This window comes from Melanaphis sacchari, unplaced genomic scaffold (genome assembly GCF_002803265.2).
Source record: "Melanaphis sacchari strain LSU unplaced genomic scaffold, SCAv2.0 Contig120_pilon_pilon, whole genome shotgun sequence".
Lineage (NCBI taxonomy): Eukaryota > Metazoa > Arthropoda > Insecta > Hemiptera > Aphididae > Melanaphis > Melanaphis sacchari.
In genome coordinates, this window is record NW_020270473.1 from 743,561 (window position 1) to 766,184 (window position 22,624).

The following is a 22,624-nucleotide window of genomic DNA, read 5'->3' on the forward strand; positions in this document are numbered from 1 at the left end:
ACAGGTTATCAACAATACAACAAATAATAAACAAGACAAGTGAACAGAGTGTGTACCAACTACCGATTTGCCGTATTAAATAAAGTAATCGCGTCCTATAAATTCTAATACACCTGTCGTATACTGCAATAATGCATGCAGTTCTATAATCCCCACTTTCCGTACTCCAGTACACTAAGCTCCGTAGTTCATTCGTTATTTTGATGTCGTGATATTCGTTCGGTTCGATCCAGTAGTTCGGTGAATCATAATTACATAATATCTAGAACATTTGATTATTGTTATTACCATCATTATCTGATCGATCTATACGTTACTTATTTATTTAACGGTATACTTCCGAGCCAGAGTTCCAGACTTTAGACGGATATCGAGTTTCACGGTGCGTTATCCGGTCAAACTTGAATGCGATAATCGTACACGCGATGCGCCGAAGTCTTATAACCTAGCCGGAAGTGCGATTGACCAACAATGGACCGTTTAGTTGGTCGTGAAGATGCAGTCGATGATGACGCCTGCCCTTCACAACGGGAAATCGATTGTAAACCGTAGTAATTACCCGTAGCCTCGAATACATACATTGATTTCATGGAATTTTGTAAATATTTGTTGCTCACCATTTTCCTGTTTCAAATGGTAATTATTTTTGTTAGCTTTTACATATTGGGTTTAATAGTATATTAAATGTATTCATATCAGTCGTGACTTGTATATAGTTCACCTATGTCCTTAATGTTAGCAGTTATTTGTGGGAATACTTTGCTAGGTAATGAACATTTTTTATTGTGGCATTTGAAAAAATGTATACTAACGTTATAATCTATTGTATAGATTTTATTAGTGTTTTATTTCTGTCAAATTTAAGAAATTAGTTTTCTAAAATATCTTCCTATGATAGGTATTCTGATCTAGCTAACTGCTTATCTAACCAATTCAACACTTTTCTCATATTTGCTTTTTATAATTCTCTCATAAGAAGTTTTAATAAATTATCTTATTAGGTATATTTTATAATGTATAATAATATTGTTAAAATTAATAATAATAATAATAATAATAAAAATGGTGTAGCATAATTGGGCATTTTTACCTAATGAGTATTCAAAATAAACATAATATTTCAGTATGGGCATTAAAATGAAATATGATAATACTTTTTGTTAAAGAATATTTTATAATCCATAAATGGCATATATATAAACGTATGCTATAATAAGTACTAATAATATTAATGATAATTGAAATAAGTAAAAAAATGTGTTAAGTAAAATTTGTATAATAATTAATATAATTTTTTTATTTCTTGATCATAAAAAAATTTTAAAATTAAAGATAAGTTTTTTATATTGAAATTATGAGTTGACTTTAATTATTATAGTAAGTTCTGTTTCATAATTATACTTATGTTAATTACATAGCGGTTATTTGATTTATATTGTTAAAGTTTGTATGTGATATCAAAATACCATGTTTATAACTTTAATTTTAATCCATGTTCATAATTAATGATTTCTAACTTCCATAAAAACCTATTTATATGCCACTTTTTGTTATCTTTTACAAAATACCATTAGTCTTATTATATATCAATTTAAATATACTATTATGTTTATTTTTTAATTGTACCTAAATACATATTATTTATTTATAAAAATATTCAATTAAATAATGATAATTTATTGCTATATAATATTTTCGATTAATTGTTTTCATAAAATAAGTATGTATTTATCATAAAGTATTTTTTTTCAATGTCTTGTTATTTATTATTTCTAGGTTTCAGTTGGAGCAAGACAAGCATTTGATTTCCTTGGATTTATGTGGGGATCTGTATTAGCAAACTTCTTTGAACTTTTGTTTATTATTTTTGGAATATTTGGTGTATTGCAGTCAGATGTATTATACTTATTATCAGTATGTTATATTTTATTGGTTATTTAATAATATGTAGATTACATTATTATTAATTATTAGTTGGTTTATTTATTTTGATTTTTGTTTTATTTAATATGTATCTATTATTGTATTATAGTATTCAGCATGGAGTATTGTTTGGTGTATATGGAATATATTTGTAGTTTTATATTATTTGGAATTGCCAATTTTTAGTAGTGTAAGTATATTACAATTAAAGTTTATTTTCTAGATTAGTTGTTTTTAATATTTCAATTTGTGAACTACATATTTGTTAACATTATTAATATTACTATTTTGCAGAGCTTTGATGTGATGAGCCTTGGTGCAGATAGTGTTAGTTGGTGGGAGTCTAATGGTCCTGGTTGCAGAGTATTTTTTTATCCAAATCATACTGGTATCGAAGAAGATGCTATTAAACCAATTAGACCAGATTTGATCACTGGATGTGTTATGGATTATCAAAAAATTGAAACAGCTCAAGCATCCATACAAATCCTTTTTGCTGTAAATTATTAATACAATATTAAATTATGTTTTTTTTTCAAACTATAAGTATAATTTGTAAACTATTCTTGTTTTCTAGGTTTTTGGTATTCTTTGCAGCTTGTATGTATCATGTTGTTCAAAATCTAGAGATGAAGGTATAACTATTACTTATAAATCAGAATAATTTAATCTAGTTAATAAATAATATATATTATATTAAATCTAGGTTTTGAAATTAAAAAATGTCTACATACACATTCTTTGTCTAATTTACACATTTATAGAATATATTTATAACTTTTATATTTTACATCGGCTAAAATATTTACATTTGAACTAACTATATGAATTTAATATAAGTTATGGTTAATGGAATATTCTTATATTGTGTTTAGAAATAATGTGATTATTTTAAAAGATATAAGTGTACTATTTATTTGCTCTCTTCAACCCACATAGAACATGACAAGTATACTTTCTATATTTCCAATACAGTTTTGTTGTTATTAATATTAAAATAAATTTATCTATTATCAAACTTTAAATAAATTCCCTCACACTCTTGTTGATTATATTTAATATCCTAATTAAAAATTAAGTTTATGTTACTTATTTGTAATTTTGCAAAATAGAAACAATACACATTGGTGTACAGTGGTCTTCAGAAAAAATTTGTATTGTATTAGTATCTCCTAATATGTATTATTAATTAGCAATTGTCAATCTCTATTTCTCTGTTAGAAAAATTGTTACAAGTTCAAAATTATTTTTATAAGTTGTACCATTTTATTAATGTGCATATTATTTAAAAAACCTATAAATATCTTTATGTTTCATGTTGAACTGGTTATGGTTTATCAAAGGTTTCATTTAATATTAAATTATAGATTCAAAAATGATATTCTGTACAAGGCATAATTCTGTAAAATTAAGGATCTGCTTAAGATATTTTTCATTGTACTTAAAATTTGCTTCAAGATTTAAACTAAAAAATATTAAACTATGGATTATGTTATTCATAAAATTATTAACTATTAAAGATAATAATAATTATAAATTAAATTTGTATAAGAGAGACTATATTTATTTTATGTTAAGTGTATTTTATTTTAGAAATTAAAAACTTCAAAGTTAGTAAAATGTATTTTAGTGTTCAGCAAATAAAAAAAAAATGGAAGTTTTTTAAATAGATTCAAATTATTGTTACTTAAAAATATTTTTTTGTTTGTGTCTAAAATAATTAAAATTCTTTCTTTCTCAGGTATTTACTACAAAAGTAAGCAACCAAAAACTATTACACCAATATACTCGATTGAATATAGTTCACGCCGAGGAGATGAAATTGAAGAAATAAGTACCATCAGTGGCAGTGAAGGTATAATAATATATTATACTTATATTTTGTTTTAATATGTTATAACATATTTATAATGATGACATTATATGCTAGATGGTGATTTAGATGCACAAAGTTCACAAAGTAAACCCATGACACCCAGACGAGTAAAACGAAGAAGTGTAACTTCTAGAGGTACTTTACCTCCTCCTCATCAAGCTCCACCGCCATATCTTAGACGACAATCCAGCTCTCAATATTCTAGTCGAAGACATAAAAATCCTGTTTCTAGACTTATCCAACAACAGTATTCAAGTATATAATTAAATAATTCATTTTTATTTTTGAATTACCTATGTACTTATTGTTTTAAGAATATTAAAAATTATATACATTTTTTAGATAATGGTTTGAACGATTCATCAACATCAAATGATTCAAGCCACCCATTATTCCCAGAATGTCGAGTTGAACTAAGACATGTTAATAGAGGCATTGTGAATCCTGCTTTAGATACAGAATCTGAACGTCCGACATCAGCTCGTTCAACATATTCAAATTTCCATGGAGCACGAGGTCGACCTAGACAAGTTAGCACTCATTCAACTTTTTTTGCTCCATCAGAACAACCTCCACCAGCTTATCGTAGTAATGCTTCTGTTAATTCTGAAACTGTTATATGATTTAGAAAAACTTTAAAAATGTAGTTCAAAGTAGATAAATTTTAAGATCTCATTTTTATTTTAAACAATTTTACTACTTAACTGAAAAATTAGTTTTGGTTTGTTTGTTACCTTTTTAATTTTTCTAATAGTGGTCCAATATTTTTGGAAATGAGGCTTATTGTATAAAAAGACATAGTTAAATTTAATTAGCAGGGGTAGCATATCAAACCATTGATGAAAAATCAATTTTTTTATTTTAGTAACTGGTACATAATGTTGAAATTAAATTATAGGCAAATTTTCTCAACGAAAAAAAGTAAACAAATTAAAAATTTTTTGTGGCATTTCACCTGTGACAATGAGTTAAAGATAGGGATTGCATTCTTAAATATAATATTAGTGTTAATCAAAATTTGAAATTGGGTTTTTAATTTCTGACTTTTATTAATTATTAAATTTTTAATTTTTTTTTAAATGTAACAAAATAAAATAAAATAACTTGCTTAGTTTTAAACATTGAAGTATTAATAACAAATATTATTTTGACAGTTTTTAAGTTTCATTTAATTCTATTATTTTAATTTTAATAATGTTAAATGGCTTTGGATAAACTAAAACTTACAAGTTATTTTTATGATTTACCTAAATTTAGATAGTTCCTGTTTTCTGTTTTTAATTCCATTTAAAAATAAAATTGATGGTATAAAAATATAAATGTATATACATAATATATTGTGTCCCCTATTAGGTATATATTTTAAGTTAATAATCAGAATCAAATTAATAAGCTCAAATAGTTTTTTTTAACATCACATTTTTTTAAATGTTAGTAAGAATGAGTTCAATTAGTATTTAATCTTGATCTATACTGATAAAAGTAAAAAATAAATAAATTGTATGTTGGTTTTTAATTTGTATTATTTTCACTTAAAGGTTTAATGTGTATTGGGTTATTAAGTTAAAAATGATGTTAACACACTTTGTTTTCTTTCTAACCTATGTGCAACATGTCAAATATTTTATTTTTATTTTATGTTTTTTACTTTAATATTAGTAGAAATTGATCTATTATATAATTTAAAGAACCTAAGTTAAGAATATTATTTGTATTGATATAATTGCTTTTTTTTACAATTTTTAATATTTCTGTGATACATGATTGTTTTTTACATTGTGATATTTTATCTACTCACACTTGTATCAAAGTTAAAATAGCCTTATTATCCAAGGTACAAACTTTAATGTTTCCTTTATGTTTAGTAATAGATTAATTTATCATTAATATTACTGGTAATAAAAATAAAATTTTCTATGTAGGCTGTATTCGTGAACCATAGAGAGAAAACAAATTGTACATTGAAATTCTCATAAATAATTAGAACATTATTTTTTAAACTAATATAACACAAAAATATTTCATTAGTTATATCTTAAATTAAATTCACACAGTTAGTTCAAATTTCAATATTTTAGCTCTATTTCTGTTACCAAAATAAACATAACTATGCGTAAGATTATAAATGTATTTAGTCATAAGTAAATATAAATCCTTATTTTTAATGTACATAATATAAACTGCCAATTAAAATAAGGCAAAGATCATAGGTTGTTGATAAAGTTTTAAAAATAAAATTAATAATTTTAATAAAACTTCTTTATCATAGTACCAAAAAAATAAACAGACTTAATATCGTCTCAAAATTATACCTTTATCAGAACATTCGTGTTCCGTCCACTTTTTATAACTTTAAATTTAAATGAGTATAAGTTTTGAATGTGTAAACTTTTTTTTATATTTATATTTTTTTATACTGTTTAGTTGATTTATAAATGAAATACATATTTTAACATTGTATCTATATATTTAAATATTGAATTTAAATGTTATTGATAACTGATAAGTAATTAAATGCAACAAAATTGTGTTTAAAATGTTAAACTTAATCTAATATTCCATTAACAACTAATGTTTATACGACCATCTCAAAAAAATATATTTTTGTATTTTCTGAAATGTGTTATCTTGTAATGTTAAAATACGATTATATTATAAGATTTGAGTATTATGCTCTATGTCTAAGAGCTTAAAATTTTTAAATTGTACTTAATTAGTAATAACCTATATGATAATGATGATTACAAAATTAGTGGCCACAATGTGAGACTCGTCTACGCTCAATGTGTCATACACGTCATGCTAAGCTACTCGTTTAGGCTGAGCTCAGGTCATTTAATGGTGACATTAAGGCGAGCAGTTAGTCGTGGGAATCAATATTTCAAATAATAATGCAAATAATTTTTAAAGACTTATTGTTCAGTAAAAATAGATGTTGGGAGTATATTTTATTGATGTACAAATAAATACCAAATAATCTTTATGAAAGTTTTTTATTCATATAACTTTACTTAAAACAACTAAATAGGTTAAATGTAGTTAAACACATGTCAAAAATCAGTCTAATATCAAAACACTAAAACAAAAATATTTATCATAAAATATAAATTGTTTTATCTTTTAGTGTACTAACAAAATAAATAAACACGGGAAGATCTGTAAAATTAATAGAAATTAGTAGATATTAATTAATTAAAAAATAAATGTATTAATAGCGTTGTCACTCATGTATTGATAATTCAACGAATCACTTTAACAATTTATTAATTTAAGTCAAAAAATTGTGATATTTTTTTTTTTTATGTACATTCTTTTCTAACTTGGTGTATTTGTTTTTTGTTGTAATTTACTGTATGTACTTAAAAAAATGTATCCTATTTCAAAATAAACAAGCCTATCCAAATTGTATGTTGTTGTTTATTGTAATTATAATTATGGATTATAAATACTTAATGTTACTACTTAATATTTATAATCAATGTAATACTTATTTTATTAAAGGTCAAAATCATATAACATAACCACCATATTATTTTAATGAGATAAATTAAAAAAAAAAACAAGACAATATTGAGATGCAATTTAAAAATGGATGTAATTTTATTCAACATCCAATGTGCAGGTTATGAGCCATATCATTCATAACCTGCCGCTGTAACTGCTATAAATGATCAACGTCTGCCATGGTTATGCCTTTCCAAGCTATTGTAATACAATAGTGTTGTAACAATTGTTGGAGTAGTTCTAGTTCATCTAGCATTTCTAATCTTTCCATACGATATCTATCTTCTTCAGGCAAGTATTCATATATATTTATCATATTCCAACTTCGTGCACTATCCCAACCAACTCTTACAAACCTATTTAGTATTTATAAATTATTAAAAATAAATAGTATTTATATTTTGATATTCAAACCTGTCCATTTGCGTTTGAGGACTTAAACATGCATCAACACCAGCTAACTGACATCCTCTATTGCGTAAATTATCCAGCATGATACGCCCAAAATTATCGTTCATGTTCACCTAAACAATCAATATTTTACATTATGGAAAACTGTATTGATAGAAATTGGAGCATTGAAATATTGTACTTGTTCATAATTAATAAAAAAAATGTCATTAAACTTCTTGGCAATCCAGTGCAATAACATTGATGAACTTTCTGGTTCCATGTAGACAAGAACACATTCAGTTAAAAACATTGTGGGCACATCAAAATTTATGCCGCTTTGAGTTAATTTCTTATCCAGTTCTGCCAGATTTCGAAGATCTGTGCCGATTATATGGAAATCAGGTGAATGCAATTCTGATCCTATGATCTTGACTTCACCTTCTATGTATAACAATAATAATCAGCAATTAATAAAAGTGAAAAGTAATAGAATACTGATGGTCATCACTCATCAATAACAAACCTTGTTGGTTAATGGTCTGTAATAAAATTTGATTTTTTTTTATTAAAAAACATTTTTTGGACGTAACTGAAGCAAAGTCTATTTCAATATAATTATTAACTGTTATTCCACTATTTTTCAGTCTCCAGTATAAAGTGTCAAACCCAGCACCAAGGTTTATGATTTGACAGTTTGACCCAGTTTTCTATAAAAAAATTAAAAATATTTAGTTTTCACAATCAATATGTAGAAGTAATATGTGCTTTTAATTAACATTATTTGTAAGTACCTTGAGAAATTTGTCCATAAACATAGCAACACCTTTGGTACGAGCATAATACCCTCGATTAATCTCTGGTGTTTTACGTTCGTAGCCAGTAACAAAATACTGTATGAAGTCGTCTTGCCAATAGCCCATCTTCACAGCTGAATACTTACATTTTGTTGCATCGCAGTTGGTTGCTTGAATCCCATCATCGAAAGACATATTTGAACTCTGGTAATGAGTTACTATTTATTAATTTGGACACGTTACTGGAAGTTAAATATCATTATTTTGCAGCACCTGCAATGAGATACAAGCTCGTTGTCGAAAAATGACTTCGGAATCTATTTTATAAATATCGTACAATTTTACTATTGCATTGAAGAACTCTGAACCTGTTAAGCAAGATCCTTGAAATTTGAAACAAGTGTTATAGATAATTGAACTTAAGTAACACACCAACACTATAATATTCCAATTTCCAATTCAATATGTTTTCTAATAAAACGTGGCTTAACAGAACGTTAAATGCTCTACTATTCACAGTTCACACTAAGTGTTGCATATTTTTATTTTTTAATATCTTATCAGTATTCAATGTTATTGTTATCATCTATGCGGCATATTCGTATTTCATAAAACCATTATCACAGAACAGATAATATTATTATTATTATTATTATTATTGTTATCAATTCCACGGAACGGTTCATAGAACCATACCACATTACCACTGTACTACAACTTTACTGTAGCCTTTAGGTTCAGAGTATTTAACCCATAGAGTAACCAGTAACCACGCGCTGTTTTATCATAGATAGAGAAACGATTATAATTATTATTACGCATACGTATAATCTGAAATATAATAATATAATATTAGAATGTGGATGGACCAATTGGACCACGAATTAAGAATTTAGATAGTCTTTATTTCTTTAATCTTTATTAAATAATAATTATAATAATCTGATTCTAATTTCTAGTGACTCTTTCCTTTAAATCGTATCATATTAATATTATTAATCAATAATCGTAATGATGTGAGAATTATTTAGAGGAGGAACGACAAAATGCCGAGTCGTAAACAGCCGACTAAAATGTAAAAATATTGTCCAAATTTATCGCATCCGCTAGAATACGTTCTGAAAAGTAGTGATTAATGATGTTTTTATTAATTATGTATTATGTGTTTATGTAATACAATATGATAAACATTGTACGCCACGATTTAAGATAATAATGTAATACTATTTTACTTAGTAAATATGTATATATAATTTATACATATTATATGTGTATTTGAGTATTTAATATTTTAATGACGAATTCCTATGACCTATTCCATACTACCACAATCTGTAATTTACAGAATATATTGATATTTGGCACCTGGCAATTTTCAGCACATTGTGGGACGAGACACTGCTTGATTTGTTCTGTTCTGTGATAATATTACAGATAATTTAGTTTTCGTAAGGTACTTATTAGTTGCCACTACTTAACACCTACATGCCTACTTGACTACATATTAAATAGTATATGGCTATATAACTATATAAGTAAAATATGTAATACTTATGGTTATCGTGTCGATAAAAAAAAAAAAATTAATTCAAAAACGTTAAGCATTTGGCTAATTGAGGTGCGAAAATTCCGATATATTTTATCTGTTTTCTAACTAGTATCAGTTAATTTAATTATTGCAGGTAGTGGGAGGTTATAGATATTAATTATACTTGATTGGTCATATTATTATTTTGTTACAGTTTTACCTTGAACGGCTTGAATAAGGAGTCTTATAATCGCATTATGTTGATAAATTGTAGTACAGATTATAAATTATATTAACAACTGTACAAAGTCTTCATTCTACAACATCTGAAATTGCAGTATACAAGTGCACTTATAATTGTTGAGATAAAGAAGCAGTAGACATTTTGTTGTTGTAAGTTTAGCTTGTTTTTTTATTATTTAGTTAGTACTTTTTTTTTTAAAAATTGGTTTGTTGATTATTTTATTAAAATTTTAAAGTTTTAGTTTTTTGTCACAATGGTACAAGCTTGGTTCATGAAAGAAAATTGGAGTGGTGATCAACGTGAAGAACATCATATGGAGCCGCCTGAATTTATTGATTTGGATACTTTATTTAAACTCACTTTAGTGGAACATTTCAAAGTATGTACAATATACCTACATGACAATTGCCAAGTCAATTGTTTTCAAATAATTTTCAATGTATTAATACCTATCAAAAAGTTTTTTCTGGGTAGGATATGTAGGTATTATTAAATTTTATTTAATAAGAAATTATTTTTTAATTTTTATATATTTTTAATACAAATTGTACTATTGCTAGAATAATATTTAATATCTACTTCCAAAGTATATTAATTTTTTTGGGAATTTAATTTAATTTAAAATTATAATTTATATTATGTCCATTTAATTGAAGACTTATTTTGTGTTATAGTAGTTATATGATTGAAAGTTGACAGTTTTAGTATTTATAATTAGAGCTGCTGCTAGAGCTTTTGGAATAATCTGCAAATTAAAATTACTGGTCCCTTTATTTAAATCCTCTATTCCCTCTATATTTTAAACTCAAAAATCGTTTTTTTGAACGAAAAATATACTACTTAGTAGAAATTTAATCAATTTTTAAATTCAAAAGTACATTTATGAGTATGTACATATTAATACATTTAAGCAGTCTTTGATAGTTTATTTGAACTTAAGTGATCAGAATCTTGGGTTTCTGAGAGACCAGAAGTTTAATATCTATTTAATATTTTTATTAGCAATACATATCAAATTTTTAATAAAATAAAATAAATAAAAATGCTAGTTTAATTTGAATGCATACAAATATTTATAATGACTAACGATTAAAATCTAAAATAGCGCAGGGTTTTGTGTGACATATTCATCACCCCATTTTTGCTAGTCCTACTCATATTAGTATAATATAATGTAATTCACTATATGTTGATGATTTATAGCCGCCATTCATTTTAGATTGTTTAATACATTGAATAGTTTAAAACCTATCTATATAAAATATTCAAATTATAATTATAAGTAATACTTAATTTAATATCATAGATTGATGTTTTACAATATTATTTGGAAAATACTTAACATTATTATGATAAAATAAAATGAATGTTGTAGTTTTTTTTCACAATTTATTTTAAAAATCTAATGTGTCTAGATGATTATTACATTAAAATTAATTAAAGTTTCTATTAAATTTTTAATTATTTACAGGTTAATGAATCAGATCCCACTAATGATAAACTTTTAAACTCTATTAAAAAAGATCGAGGTTACTCTTACGAGGACGAGATAACATGTTCTAAAGAATGCTTACCAAATTATGAAAGTAAAGTAAGTACTAAGTGTAAATTATCAAATAATTAAATATAGTTATATAAATAATTTTTTTTTAGTTGAAAATGTTTTTTGAAGAGCATTTACACACAGATGAAGAAATTCGATTGGTTTTGGAAGGTTCAGGTTACTTTGACGTTAGAGATGGAATAAATGACAAATGGATTCGTATTAAAGTTGAACCTGGTGATTTGTTAATAATTCCAAAGGGAATTTATCATCGTTTCACTTTAGATACAAATGTATGTATTGTATATGAAAATTTTAAATAATAAAAGTATGAAATGGAATACTATGTATCATAAAAGATTATGGCAAAAAATACTATTTTTTTTTTTTTTTAATGAACTTAAATCATGAAATATTAAATACTTATACAAAAAACTATTTTTTAAATAAATATGTATATTTATATTTATATATTTTTTGATTATTTTGGATGATACCTATGTATCAGTATTCTATAACATATATTTGCTAATTATTTTTAATCTTAAAAATGTAGGGAATATAAATAATATTTTTATTTTTATTTTTTAGAATTTTATCAAAGCCAAAAGATTCTTTGTAGGAGAACCTGTCTGGACACCGCATAATAGACCTGCAGATAATATGGATTGCAGAAAGGAATATTTGAATCAAATAATGTCTTGTTAAATACAGTATATATTTATATATAAAAATATTTTAATGTTAATAATTCAATTGCCATTTTATTATATAAAATATTTTTTATCTACTTATGTTATTAAATAATTTTCAGTTTTTTTTAAAAAGCTATGTTTAATATACTTATGTGTCAACAGTTTAGAATATATTATTAGATTTACTTATACATAATATTTTCTGAATTAGATTTTTATTTACAAAATGAATTAAAATAATACTATTTTACTTAAAAAAATGTATACATATTTTATTATTAAATCGGAAAGTTCAATATATTTTAAAAATATAGGTATATTCATTGTAAATGCATAAATAGTATTTTTATAATATTAATTTATTTCTTTCAACTGAGTTTATTTTAATATACTACCTAATTAATAGATAAAAACTTAGAACAGAAACAAATATTTATATTTATAATATTTTTATATTATATCATATTTTTTGTGTATAACAACCATATAACTGGTTTGATAACAGTTTTTTGGAATCGTGGACTGCTGTGCACTAGAAAAGGTTTTTACTGCGTGGTAGTTTTTCACTGTTTTCTGCCTTGTCCTAATTTATAAATAACAATTTTATTATTTATAATCAAAAAATAATGATATTTAATTTATTTTTAATTTTTTGCTAGTAGAATTATATATTTTATTTTTGCTCAAGTCTGTCAAGTTCATGATTAATATGAATTATAAACATAGTTTATTTAATCATAAAACAACAATGAAATGTAGTACCTACTTATGAAAATATCAACAATACTCATGTAAATACATGATAGTAAATAAAATCTTTAAGATAACAGAACTATTATTATAGTGGAACCTCTACCATCTGAAGTATAAAATGTGAGTTTAAGCTTTTTATGAGAAACACATTAATAATAATTATGTTACAATAATAAATTATACATGAAACAATAACCAAATTTTTTACAATACAAATGTAAAAATTTCTTTTCATGATATTTGATAACTATGTTGGAATTATTAAAGATTATTAGAGAAAATATTAAACTGATCTGATTTTTACATTCGTATTGACGTAAATGTGTAATGATGTCCAGCACTTATTAATAACATTCAATTGCTCTCATATTATTAAAACTATAGGAACATGAACTTCAAGATGTAAAATTCTATTATAAATGAAAATAATATTTTATTTAGGACTGTAATTGCATAATATAGGTAGTAGAGCCATATTTAGAATTTTTGCATCAGGATTACTTGTGAGACACCACTCCTTTTTTATGGGGGTGGTGTCCAATGTTCAGAGTTAACTATTTAAAGTTATAAAACTATTAAAATTTTGTATTCTAAATAAATGTTATCTATAGAATCATATATTTTCTTATTTTTTTATTATTTGTTAAAAAAATAGCTATATATAATATTATATGTTCATTTGTTACCATTCTGCATACATACAGGCAATATTCGTTTCCATCAAAAGTGTACCTTTTCATTTACCACCAAATGTGAAATGAAATAGTAGGTAGTCAGTAGGTACCTAGTTATTAAGTTTTTATTAAAAGAACATAAATAGGTACTATTAAAACTTAATCAATCTACTGATAAACAAGTTGAAAAAATTTAATTTCCTTTTAAAAATGTCCCGTTGTATGTTGTCCAATGACAAAATATTAGAGTTTCTCGGGAACGAAGAAAACTCTGACTTATCTGATTTCTCTGATCGTTAAATCATAATGAAGATGAGTTAGATAGTCTGATAGCTTCAAATTAAGTTTATGAAAATTTTGATTTTAAAAATTATATAGAGTAGGTATGATATAGGTTGGAATATTGATAATGCTGTTGATGGTATTATAATGGTTATATTGATGATATAGTGGTTGAAACAAAAAATGTAACTACATATTTTATTGTAAATAAAGATAATAGAATTTAAAATGTCATTTACTTTTCTCACAGATTAATAAAGTGCTAGAAATTCCAACTATACCATATAAATATCATAGTGCCAGAAAAGAAGACATAAAATGGGAAGCAAAGGCACTCACTACAAAAGAAATTATTTTTACTGCATTGCCAGAAAAAGATTTTCCAAGTGTCCCATTACTACCTATAGAATATTTTCTAAAATACTTTTAAACCATATCATTTGAAGACATTGCACATTTTACTAATTTATTTGCTCAACAAAATACTACAAAAAACTGGATAGATACAAATGCATCAGTAATGAAGGTATTTATTGGAATACATTTATATATTGGTATTATTGAACTACCTCGATTCATTGTGTACTGGCAGCCAGAATATCGAATAAATATAAAAGGTAGCAGATAATATGACAAAAAACATTTTTTGAACTAAGAACTAATTTTCATGTACAAGATAATTTATTAAATCTTATAGACAATAGTGATACATTTTTTAAAGTAAGACCTTTGTACAATTCAATAAAAATAGATGTAATGAATTACATATTGAAAAAAACCTATGCATAGATGAACAAATGGTACCAATCAAAGGACGCCTTTGCCTTAAACAATATATGTGTGGTAAGCCTAGTCCTTGGGGTAAAAAATTATACTTATTATCACTTATAAATGTATTAAAATTTATGAGATACTATTTTTCAATAATTTACAATATCTTTTTTAAATTAATTAATTGTATTACAGCTTTCAATAGTGTAGAAATCGTTTAATTGAAAATGCGTTCAATATACTATTTGATGGAAAAGGAAAAAGTACACTGATCGGTGCAAATACGTCACGCTTATTCATGCATATACTAAATTTGACACTATTTAAAATTATTTCAAAGTAAATTTACTTAATTTTAGATTCTAAGTGGAACGACAAATGTAATGATCTTACTGTGATGTGTGCGCGTGTTTTTTTGTACATGTACGCTTTTTACGTAAAAATATGATTTTAAACTTTGGAGGTAGTGTCTTGCAAAAAAATTGGATCAACAAGCAATAGCAGATAGTTGCTGTACAATTTAGTTAGCTGAAAAACTTATTTACGTATTCTTAGTTATTACAAGCTTTTTTTTTTTATACGTTTCATTCTGTTTTGTTTTTAAAAGAAACTTGACAAGCTGTCATAGTTAACACAGGTAAAAAATTTGAAAATTTGTCAAAGATCCAAACGTGTGTTAATTTTCCAATATATTCCTTTATACTTGAAACAGCTTGTTACCATCGTCCTACGCATTGTATTTAAGGCAAACTTGTCAGTTGTCACTATATGCCTTGTTATTTTTGAATTTGTGTATCTAGTCTATTCTTTTTTATTTTATAATGAACTTAACTATTATAGTATTACTCGCCCAATCAGTGTATTTACGGTGCATATAATATTTCCTACGTATTTAATACAAAAAAACAAATTTTCTACCTATTAATTACTCTTTTTCCGTTAGTATAAAATATAACCTAAATTATGTACTAGAATTAAATTTTATATAAATAATTTAATAGTGCAGGGTTACTTGAAAAAATTAATTAATTATTTAACGGTTAAATTAAATTTAATGGACCAGTTATGGGCAGATGAATCTCATTATTTATTAATTTAATGTTTGTTAATTGTTCATGTAACCCAGCATAGGTATTTTAAGAATAAACATATTTAAGTGAAAATTGCATCTCAGATATTTTCCATATAGGTATATATAATATAAATGTTTTTTTTTTTTTTTAAATAATTATACCTATAAGTTCTATATTTATTTTTATTTATCATCTACCTATTTTTATAGGTAGATACTAGAAGTTGTTTTTATTTTGTCATAAAATGTAATTACAATAATACTTTTATTCCACAAAACAAAACACTTTTTTTCAATAATAATCTAACTTATAGGTTATATTTATTAATTATTATAACCTAATTATGTATCACAAAGCGTAGGTAAGGATATTGTAAGTGTCTTCTATATGTTCTGTATCTTCTACACGTAGTTAGAATCTATATAATGAGCAGCCAGTAGATAAGTATATTAGATATATTTCAGGGGTAAGTAGCATGTGTATGTATCTATATCTACCGATAATATTATGAACTTTTACATTTATATATTTTAAGATCATTTCAAAAACTGTATCAAGTCAATAGTCAATGCAGTTTTATGTTTAGTTGTCTATAATATTATAAACTAAGTAGGTATCTAAAATTATATTGAAAGGAATTTCACTGAAAATATCAAATCAAAAATAATCACTCATCTGATTATGTCTATAAACAGTATAATCGAATGGAAGCCGACGCCGAGTATCTATTTAACAATATTCATTTAAACACAACACACTAACAGTGGTAACAATTACTATTTACTATTATAAATAATTTTTATTTTACCTTTAAAATATTTATACTTAGTTACGTCTTTGCAGGTTTTAAACTTTTTAGTATCTTAGTAACTGTACGTTTATATAGTCTGTATACATATTATTGGTAAATTGTAAAAATATTTTGTACACAAATAAGCGAGTTTTATTTCAAATTGCTTAGAATAAAGTATTTACATTTGCTATTGAAGACTTATGTCTACTAAGAATATTACGATTAAAATACTGTAAATTGAAAACTACTTAATTGGTCCTTACTTTTTTAAATTGAGTAAGTATAATATGGATCAATATTAATACTATAACTTGTTAGGACTTTGAATTTAAACGTATTAGTTTATTTTGTTAGGCACTTTTAAAAGCTGTACATTTTTAATTATAATTTAAGGATTTATAAAAATTCTTTGAGATTTAAGCCTTTAATAAATATTGTCAACGTTAAAAGTATACACATTGATTTTAGATAATCTATTTCTATTTAATAAATCAAATTTTATTATGTCATTGACTATTGTACATAATAAATTAATAAATAATTGACAACATTATAGATGTCCTTAGAATTTTTTTGGATTTCATTATATAATAAAGACTAGTGACTACAATAATATATTTGTTTTACGGTCAACATAATTTATTCTTAGTAGATAGAAATAGATATCTACCTAAGAAATAAAACTCATTTATTCTAATAAAAATTATTATTACCGTTTACTGAAATCATAGATTAAATAGATTAAGTGCATTGTACAATTTACATAGATTCGTCTCAAGATTTTTTTAATTAATTTTTAAGATGTTAACGATGGGAGTCAATAAAAAAATGGATTTTCTTATGAAGCGTTATGATGAATTAAAAAATTCTCTAGAGTTTTTCAATAAAAGTAATGACCAAGTCACCATTAAATACATGAAAAATGTTACTAGATATGAAAATACATTAAAAGGTGAGTTCATAATATTATATTTTTGATATCATATTACTTTGATCAAATGCTCAAAATTAAATTTTTTAAATTTTTTAAAATATTTTTTATACATTTTATGATGAAACGATAAATTGTTTTTTGCTTGGGTAAAAAATTAATAAATGATCACTTTTTGAAAAACTTTTAACCTTTTTAGTCTTGATTTTTTTTTTAGGTTAGGTATTTCTAGTGGCTACAGTTATTAAAATATTTTAAAAGAAAGAATATTTTTAATACATCTATTTTCTGTTATCTAGTGTCTACTAGTACACAATATATACCACAAGTGGTAATAACACTCTACCAGAATTACATTATATTTAGTTTTATTTGAAATTATATTCTTAAAATAATTAGGTACCTACTCATAGGTACCGAACAATCAAGTTATATAGGTATATAGCAGTCATATTAGTTAATGCTATTTTTATATGGTTTAAAATATTTCTATGCTAAATATTTTAATATTTCTATGGGTTATAAAATAATTAGAGCTATAGAATATTATAGGTCTCATTGTGTCATAGTAACAAATATCTGACTGATGACTTATATGTATTAATTTTCTTGTTAAATCAGTGCATTTCATAATTTTTTTTTTAAAAAGAAGTGTTCCTCTTTGTCCTATTTTAGAATGTTTATAAAACATTTTGAGCTAATTTAAATATAGTATTATCATAAACTAATTACAATTTATCTACATTATAAACATTTTTTTTAAATGTTAGTAAGTGATGTAGATACCTACTTGAATTATATCTTTAACAATCTGACATTCATCGATTGACCCTATTATTCTATATTCTTATAAAAAACGAATAAAAAATAATAGTCTGTATAAAAAGGCTTTTACAGTACAATAAAAAGGGGATTCTGGTATCTTTTCCTCGTTCCTCATCTGTCATACTCGTCTTTCGTCTCTCGTTATCGTTTGCCGCCCGTTCAGTCGCATATTCAACATAAATACATTATCTGCGCATGTGTAGGGGCGGCAAACGATGATGAGAGACGAGGACGAGGTGCCAGAACCCCCCTTTTTATTCTACTTTTTACTGAAATTGTAAAAGAATCTTTACTTCATTGTATAGAAATGAATAATATACAACAAGAAAATAAAAAATTAGAAGAATATATTTCAGAAATTAAAAACTATGATGAAATGATTGAGAAAACTATACAAGAAAATGACTATTTACAAATGGTTTATGAAAAAAATATTTCAACAATATCCAGCAAGTTTATTGGTTCGTAAAATGTTTAAAATTGTATTAATGATTTTATTATTATTTTTTTAGAACTTAAAGAAGAAATGTTCAACAGTAATCAAGTACCGTTTGATAAATTATTACCCTTGAATCTAGATGATGACTTTTTGGGGTTCGATTCAGTTTCAGTAACAACATCGAAATCTGTACCTATCTATACCTAATTTATTATCTTATAGATTTTTAATGATTTGTGAATAAATAAGATTTATCAAAAATTTCACTTATAGGAAATGCAAATAGATCCTCAATATGAATCATATGGAAGTCTCTATCATAAAATACAAAAAGATTCTATTGACTTTCACAGCACTGTTAATTCTTTATTAGATGCAATGAAACAGACAAATACAGCAATTGAATCAGAAATAGATTATCTAAAGTCAGTAAGTGTGTTTAATGTTGACGCTATTTTTTATATGAAACTTAAATCTTGAAGAGTCATAATGTTAATGTATTTGCTATTCTTATACGGCTGTAAGAACTTACAGTTTTTAAAAGTGAACAACAAAAAGAGCATGCACCTGCATTATAATTCAATCTATACATTTATATATATATAAAAATATATACGAGTATATATAGATTTTTAAAAGGACGCCACATCTATATAACATAGCAAATCTGATTACAGTATAGAACCCACATTATGTGTTGTTAGCTATTATTACCTATTATTAAAAGATTTTGCATAGGATTCTTTTTTTAATATTTTAATTTTTAAGTAAGATATTTAAAATTTAAAATTCTCATATTTAGCTTAAGAATTAAAATATCGAAAAAATCTAATTTTAAATTATTGATAATGTCCTAATCTTTAACTTTGATAAGTAAATTTATTCTAATATTTAAAGCTAAAAACACATAATTACAGAATGGGTTTTACTTCTACTTAACGTAAATTTGCTATGTTGCCTCCGTTTTACAAGTGCGTAACATAACAGATTTATGTTCAGCAGATTAGGTTTACCTTCGTTAGCTTAAAAATTAGAGTGAATCAGCCTATATAATGAAACTTGATGGTAAGAAAATTTTCTGTATTTATAGGTATGTGAGTTTTTTACGATAGTTCAATTTTTTGGCAAGTTTGGTGTATGTAAAATAAAGTAAATTAAAAATGCTCATAACTCACTTAAAAATTGAAAAATCGTAAAATCTCACATACAAACACAAAAAATGTTCTTATCATATATCGGTTCACTCAAATTTTTAAACTAACAAAGCTAAACCTGATCTTCTGAGTATGAATTTGCTATGTTACGTACTTGTAAGACGGAGACAACAAATTCCTGAATAGCGTCCTCTTAATAGTGCTGAATGGTAGCATGTACACAAAAAGATCATAAATTCTAATGAGATGAAAATATTTAATGTAACATGAAATACAAAATGGTTACTAATCTTATTGTATAATAATTGTTTGAAACTATTTTATTGACAGGTTATTGTTCATAAAAATATTAATATGTAGATATATGAAGTATTATAACAATTTTTTTAATACCAATATTAATGAAAAAAATTATAGTTATTAAAATTTTCAAAGATATTATCCTATCAACTTATTATATAAGTTGTAAGTTAGTTTGTTGTTATTTTTATTTAAGCTGCTATTTCTTATATAGTTATTAATTTATAAAATATTATGTAATATTAATATTAGAATTGTTTAGTTTAAATTGACTGAGGTGATATAAAGATATAATATAGGTTTTAGAGCAGCGAGGTGTACCTAATCAAAAATGTATGTACTTATATAGGTCGCAGAAAATAAAAATGTAGCATTATAGCTTGTTTCTTAGAATAATTTTTACATTGAAATTAAAAACAAATTCATGACAAGATTCTCCATTAGTTAGGAGCTGTCTTATATTAGTTTATTTTTATGTAATTTCAGTAACACTATCGTTTTATACATTTTAGGTATTCATTGTCCTTGTATTAAAACAAATAGTATTTTTTTTTGTCTATAGTTAATTTCTAGTGATCGTTTTAGCTCTTTTCATGTTATAACTTACATATTCATCATATTTACTATTAATATTTTGAGGAACAATTTTAAATCTTTCAATTAAATAATTGATTGTAGTATATAAATAAATATTACTACTTGGAACGTTTTTACTTTACTTATTAAAAAGCCCAAGAATATGTGTATTTACACATAATATCAGTTTTTAAACGATCAAGAACTTTATTTAATTTATTGCTTGGTGTCGACTTGATTGCAAATGTAATGAAATAAATTTTTAAATACTGGTCATTGTATAATAAAATTTACTTAGTGTGTAAATAATCTAAAGATTTTAAATTTTCTAAGTAAAAAAATAAATAAAGTACCGACCATCATAAGGGTTGATTTTTTTCAGGGCTTAAACAGTGATTAATTTGCTTTTAGGTTTATCTAGTACAGGTTATTTCTACATCTACACATTATTTTTTTTTGCATCGATGTGTATGTTTTTTTTTTCAAATTATCTTTTGATGGTTTCATTTTGTTCTAATACATTTATATTAAGTGTAATCAACAAGATGAATTTATATCGTGATCGACAGCCATCATACTTTAATATTATAGTTGTGGTTCATGATGATGCTGTCAGTTCCAGGTTAAGGAGTCTTGAGATTTATTTAGGAACCTTTAAATTTACACTATACTTTTATAATCATGTAGTTATTACTTATTAACTATTGTTTGAAAAAAAAAAAATAAAAAACAAAAATATAAAATATCTTTAAGCCTTAATATGAATAAAAATATTTATTTAAAAATAAATAGATTTTGAAAATAAAATATTTGAAACTTCTTAATGTCTTCCTTAAAATTTAATATCTTTTATTATTAGTGAAATATATACGATACGATACAAAAATTAGCTTTAACAAAAGCTAGAATGATTTAAATATTACATTATATTTTATATTTAATGTTTTATGAATATAAAAATAAAATTATAAATATTTTTTTAATTTCATATTGGGCCTCAAAAATAATAATTCTGGTCTGATTCTATGAATAATTAATATAATATCTAACGTTATATTTACGATTTATAATCACATATAATTATTTCGTAACTAAATGATTAATTTAAAATTATAAGTATTATAACTATAAAAAATTGAATTTAAAATTTCAATTTCTCTTTTTTTTTATTTATTACAATTACAAAGAATATAAGGGTTTCAAATCTAATTTTGTGTCAATTAAATATATTATGTATATTAGATCTAAAAAGTATAAGCTAGTTTATACTTTATATTAGGTCCTATGATATAATATTAAAATGTATATATTAAAAATTAACAAAATGGTATTATTATTAACGTTATATATATTTTTTTTTCATCGTAAAAAAGGTTACCAGTCAAACAGTTGAAACAGTCAAAGTAATAAAAAAACTATTAAATAGAATTTTGCGAAATGACCAAGAAGCCATACAAGAAGTAATATAATCAATAAAAATTTGTCGTCGGTATGTACTTCGTTCAGTTACGTATTGCTATTAAATAAATAGTATTTTTGTCTATAGTTAATTT

The 22,624-nt window shown here is 24.3% G+C and overlaps 4 protein-coding genes across 6 annotated transcripts in view; 3 read left to right on the forward strand and 1 right to left on the reverse strand.

The window, feature by feature from the left end:
* On the forward strand, positions 1-4,502 carry LOC112590838 (sodium/potassium-transporting ATPase subunit beta-1-interacting protein). Of its 2 annotated transcripts, XM_025334413.1 has the most exons (8): positions 2-636; positions 1,777-1,914; positions 2,033-2,113; positions 2,218-2,421; positions 2,501-2,558; positions 3,665-3,778; positions 3,854-4,054; positions 4,142-4,502. In XM_025334413.1, exons 1-8 carry the CDS (start codon positions 589-591, stop codon positions 4,420-4,422), a joined length of 1,125 nt encoding a protein of 374 aa, XP_025190198.1. In that variant the 5' UTR covers positions 2-588; the 3' UTR covers positions 4,423-4,502. The 2 variants fall into 2 exon arrangements, with proteins under 2 accessions (XP_025190199.1, XP_025190198.1); XM_025334414.1 differs by lacking the exon at positions 2,033-2,113 and having other exon boundaries at positions 1-636.
* Positions 4,503-7,331: 2,829 nt separating this feature from the next.
* Positions 7,332-9,035, reverse strand: LOC112590839 (leucine carboxyl methyltransferase 1). Its single transcript, XM_025334415.1, has 6 exons — positions 8,828-9,035; positions 8,488-8,763; positions 8,220-8,403; positions 7,896-8,137; positions 7,718-7,827; positions 7,332-7,659 (listed from the first exon to the last, which is right to left on the reverse strand). Exons 2-6 carry the CDS (start codon positions 8,683-8,685, stop codon positions 7,461-7,463), a joined length of 933 nt encoding a protein of 310 aa, XP_025190200.1. The 5' UTR covers positions 8,686-8,763; positions 8,828-9,035; the 3' UTR covers positions 7,332-7,460.
* A 399-nt stretch (positions 9,036-9,434) lies between these two features.
* Positions 9,435-12,567, forward strand: LOC112590840 (1,2-dihydroxy-3-keto-5-methylthiopentene dioxygenase). 2 transcript variants are annotated; one of them, XM_025334417.1, is made up of 6 exons: positions 9,435-9,565; positions 10,233-10,411; positions 10,504-10,641; positions 11,734-11,853; positions 11,916-12,098; positions 12,397-12,567. In XM_025334417.1, the coding sequence occupies exons 3-6, from the start codon at positions 10,516-10,518 to the stop codon at positions 12,511-12,513; spliced, it is 546 nt and encodes a 181-aa protein (XP_025190202.1). In that variant the 5' UTR covers positions 9,435-9,565; positions 10,233-10,411; positions 10,504-10,515; the 3' UTR covers positions 12,514-12,567. The 2 variants fall into 2 exon arrangements, with proteins under 2 accessions (XP_025190202.1, XP_025190201.1); XM_025334416.1 differs by having other exon boundaries at positions 9,436-9,565; positions 10,498-10,641.
* Positions 12,568-19,120: 6,553 nt separating this feature from the next.
* The window catches only part of LOC112590852, a 5,609-nt gene continuing 2,105 nt past the window's right edge, over positions 19,121-22,624 (forward strand). Inside the window, exons 1-3 of the mRNA XM_025334432.1 lie at positions 19,121-19,230; positions 19,315-19,470; positions 22,445-22,531. Coding sequence (XP_025190217.1) covers positions 19,129-19,230; positions 19,315-19,470; positions 22,445-22,531 — 345 coding nt within the window. The 5' untranslated portion in view covers positions 19,121-19,128. The remainder of the gene's footprint in view (positions 19,231-19,314; positions 19,471-22,444; positions 22,532-22,624) is intronic.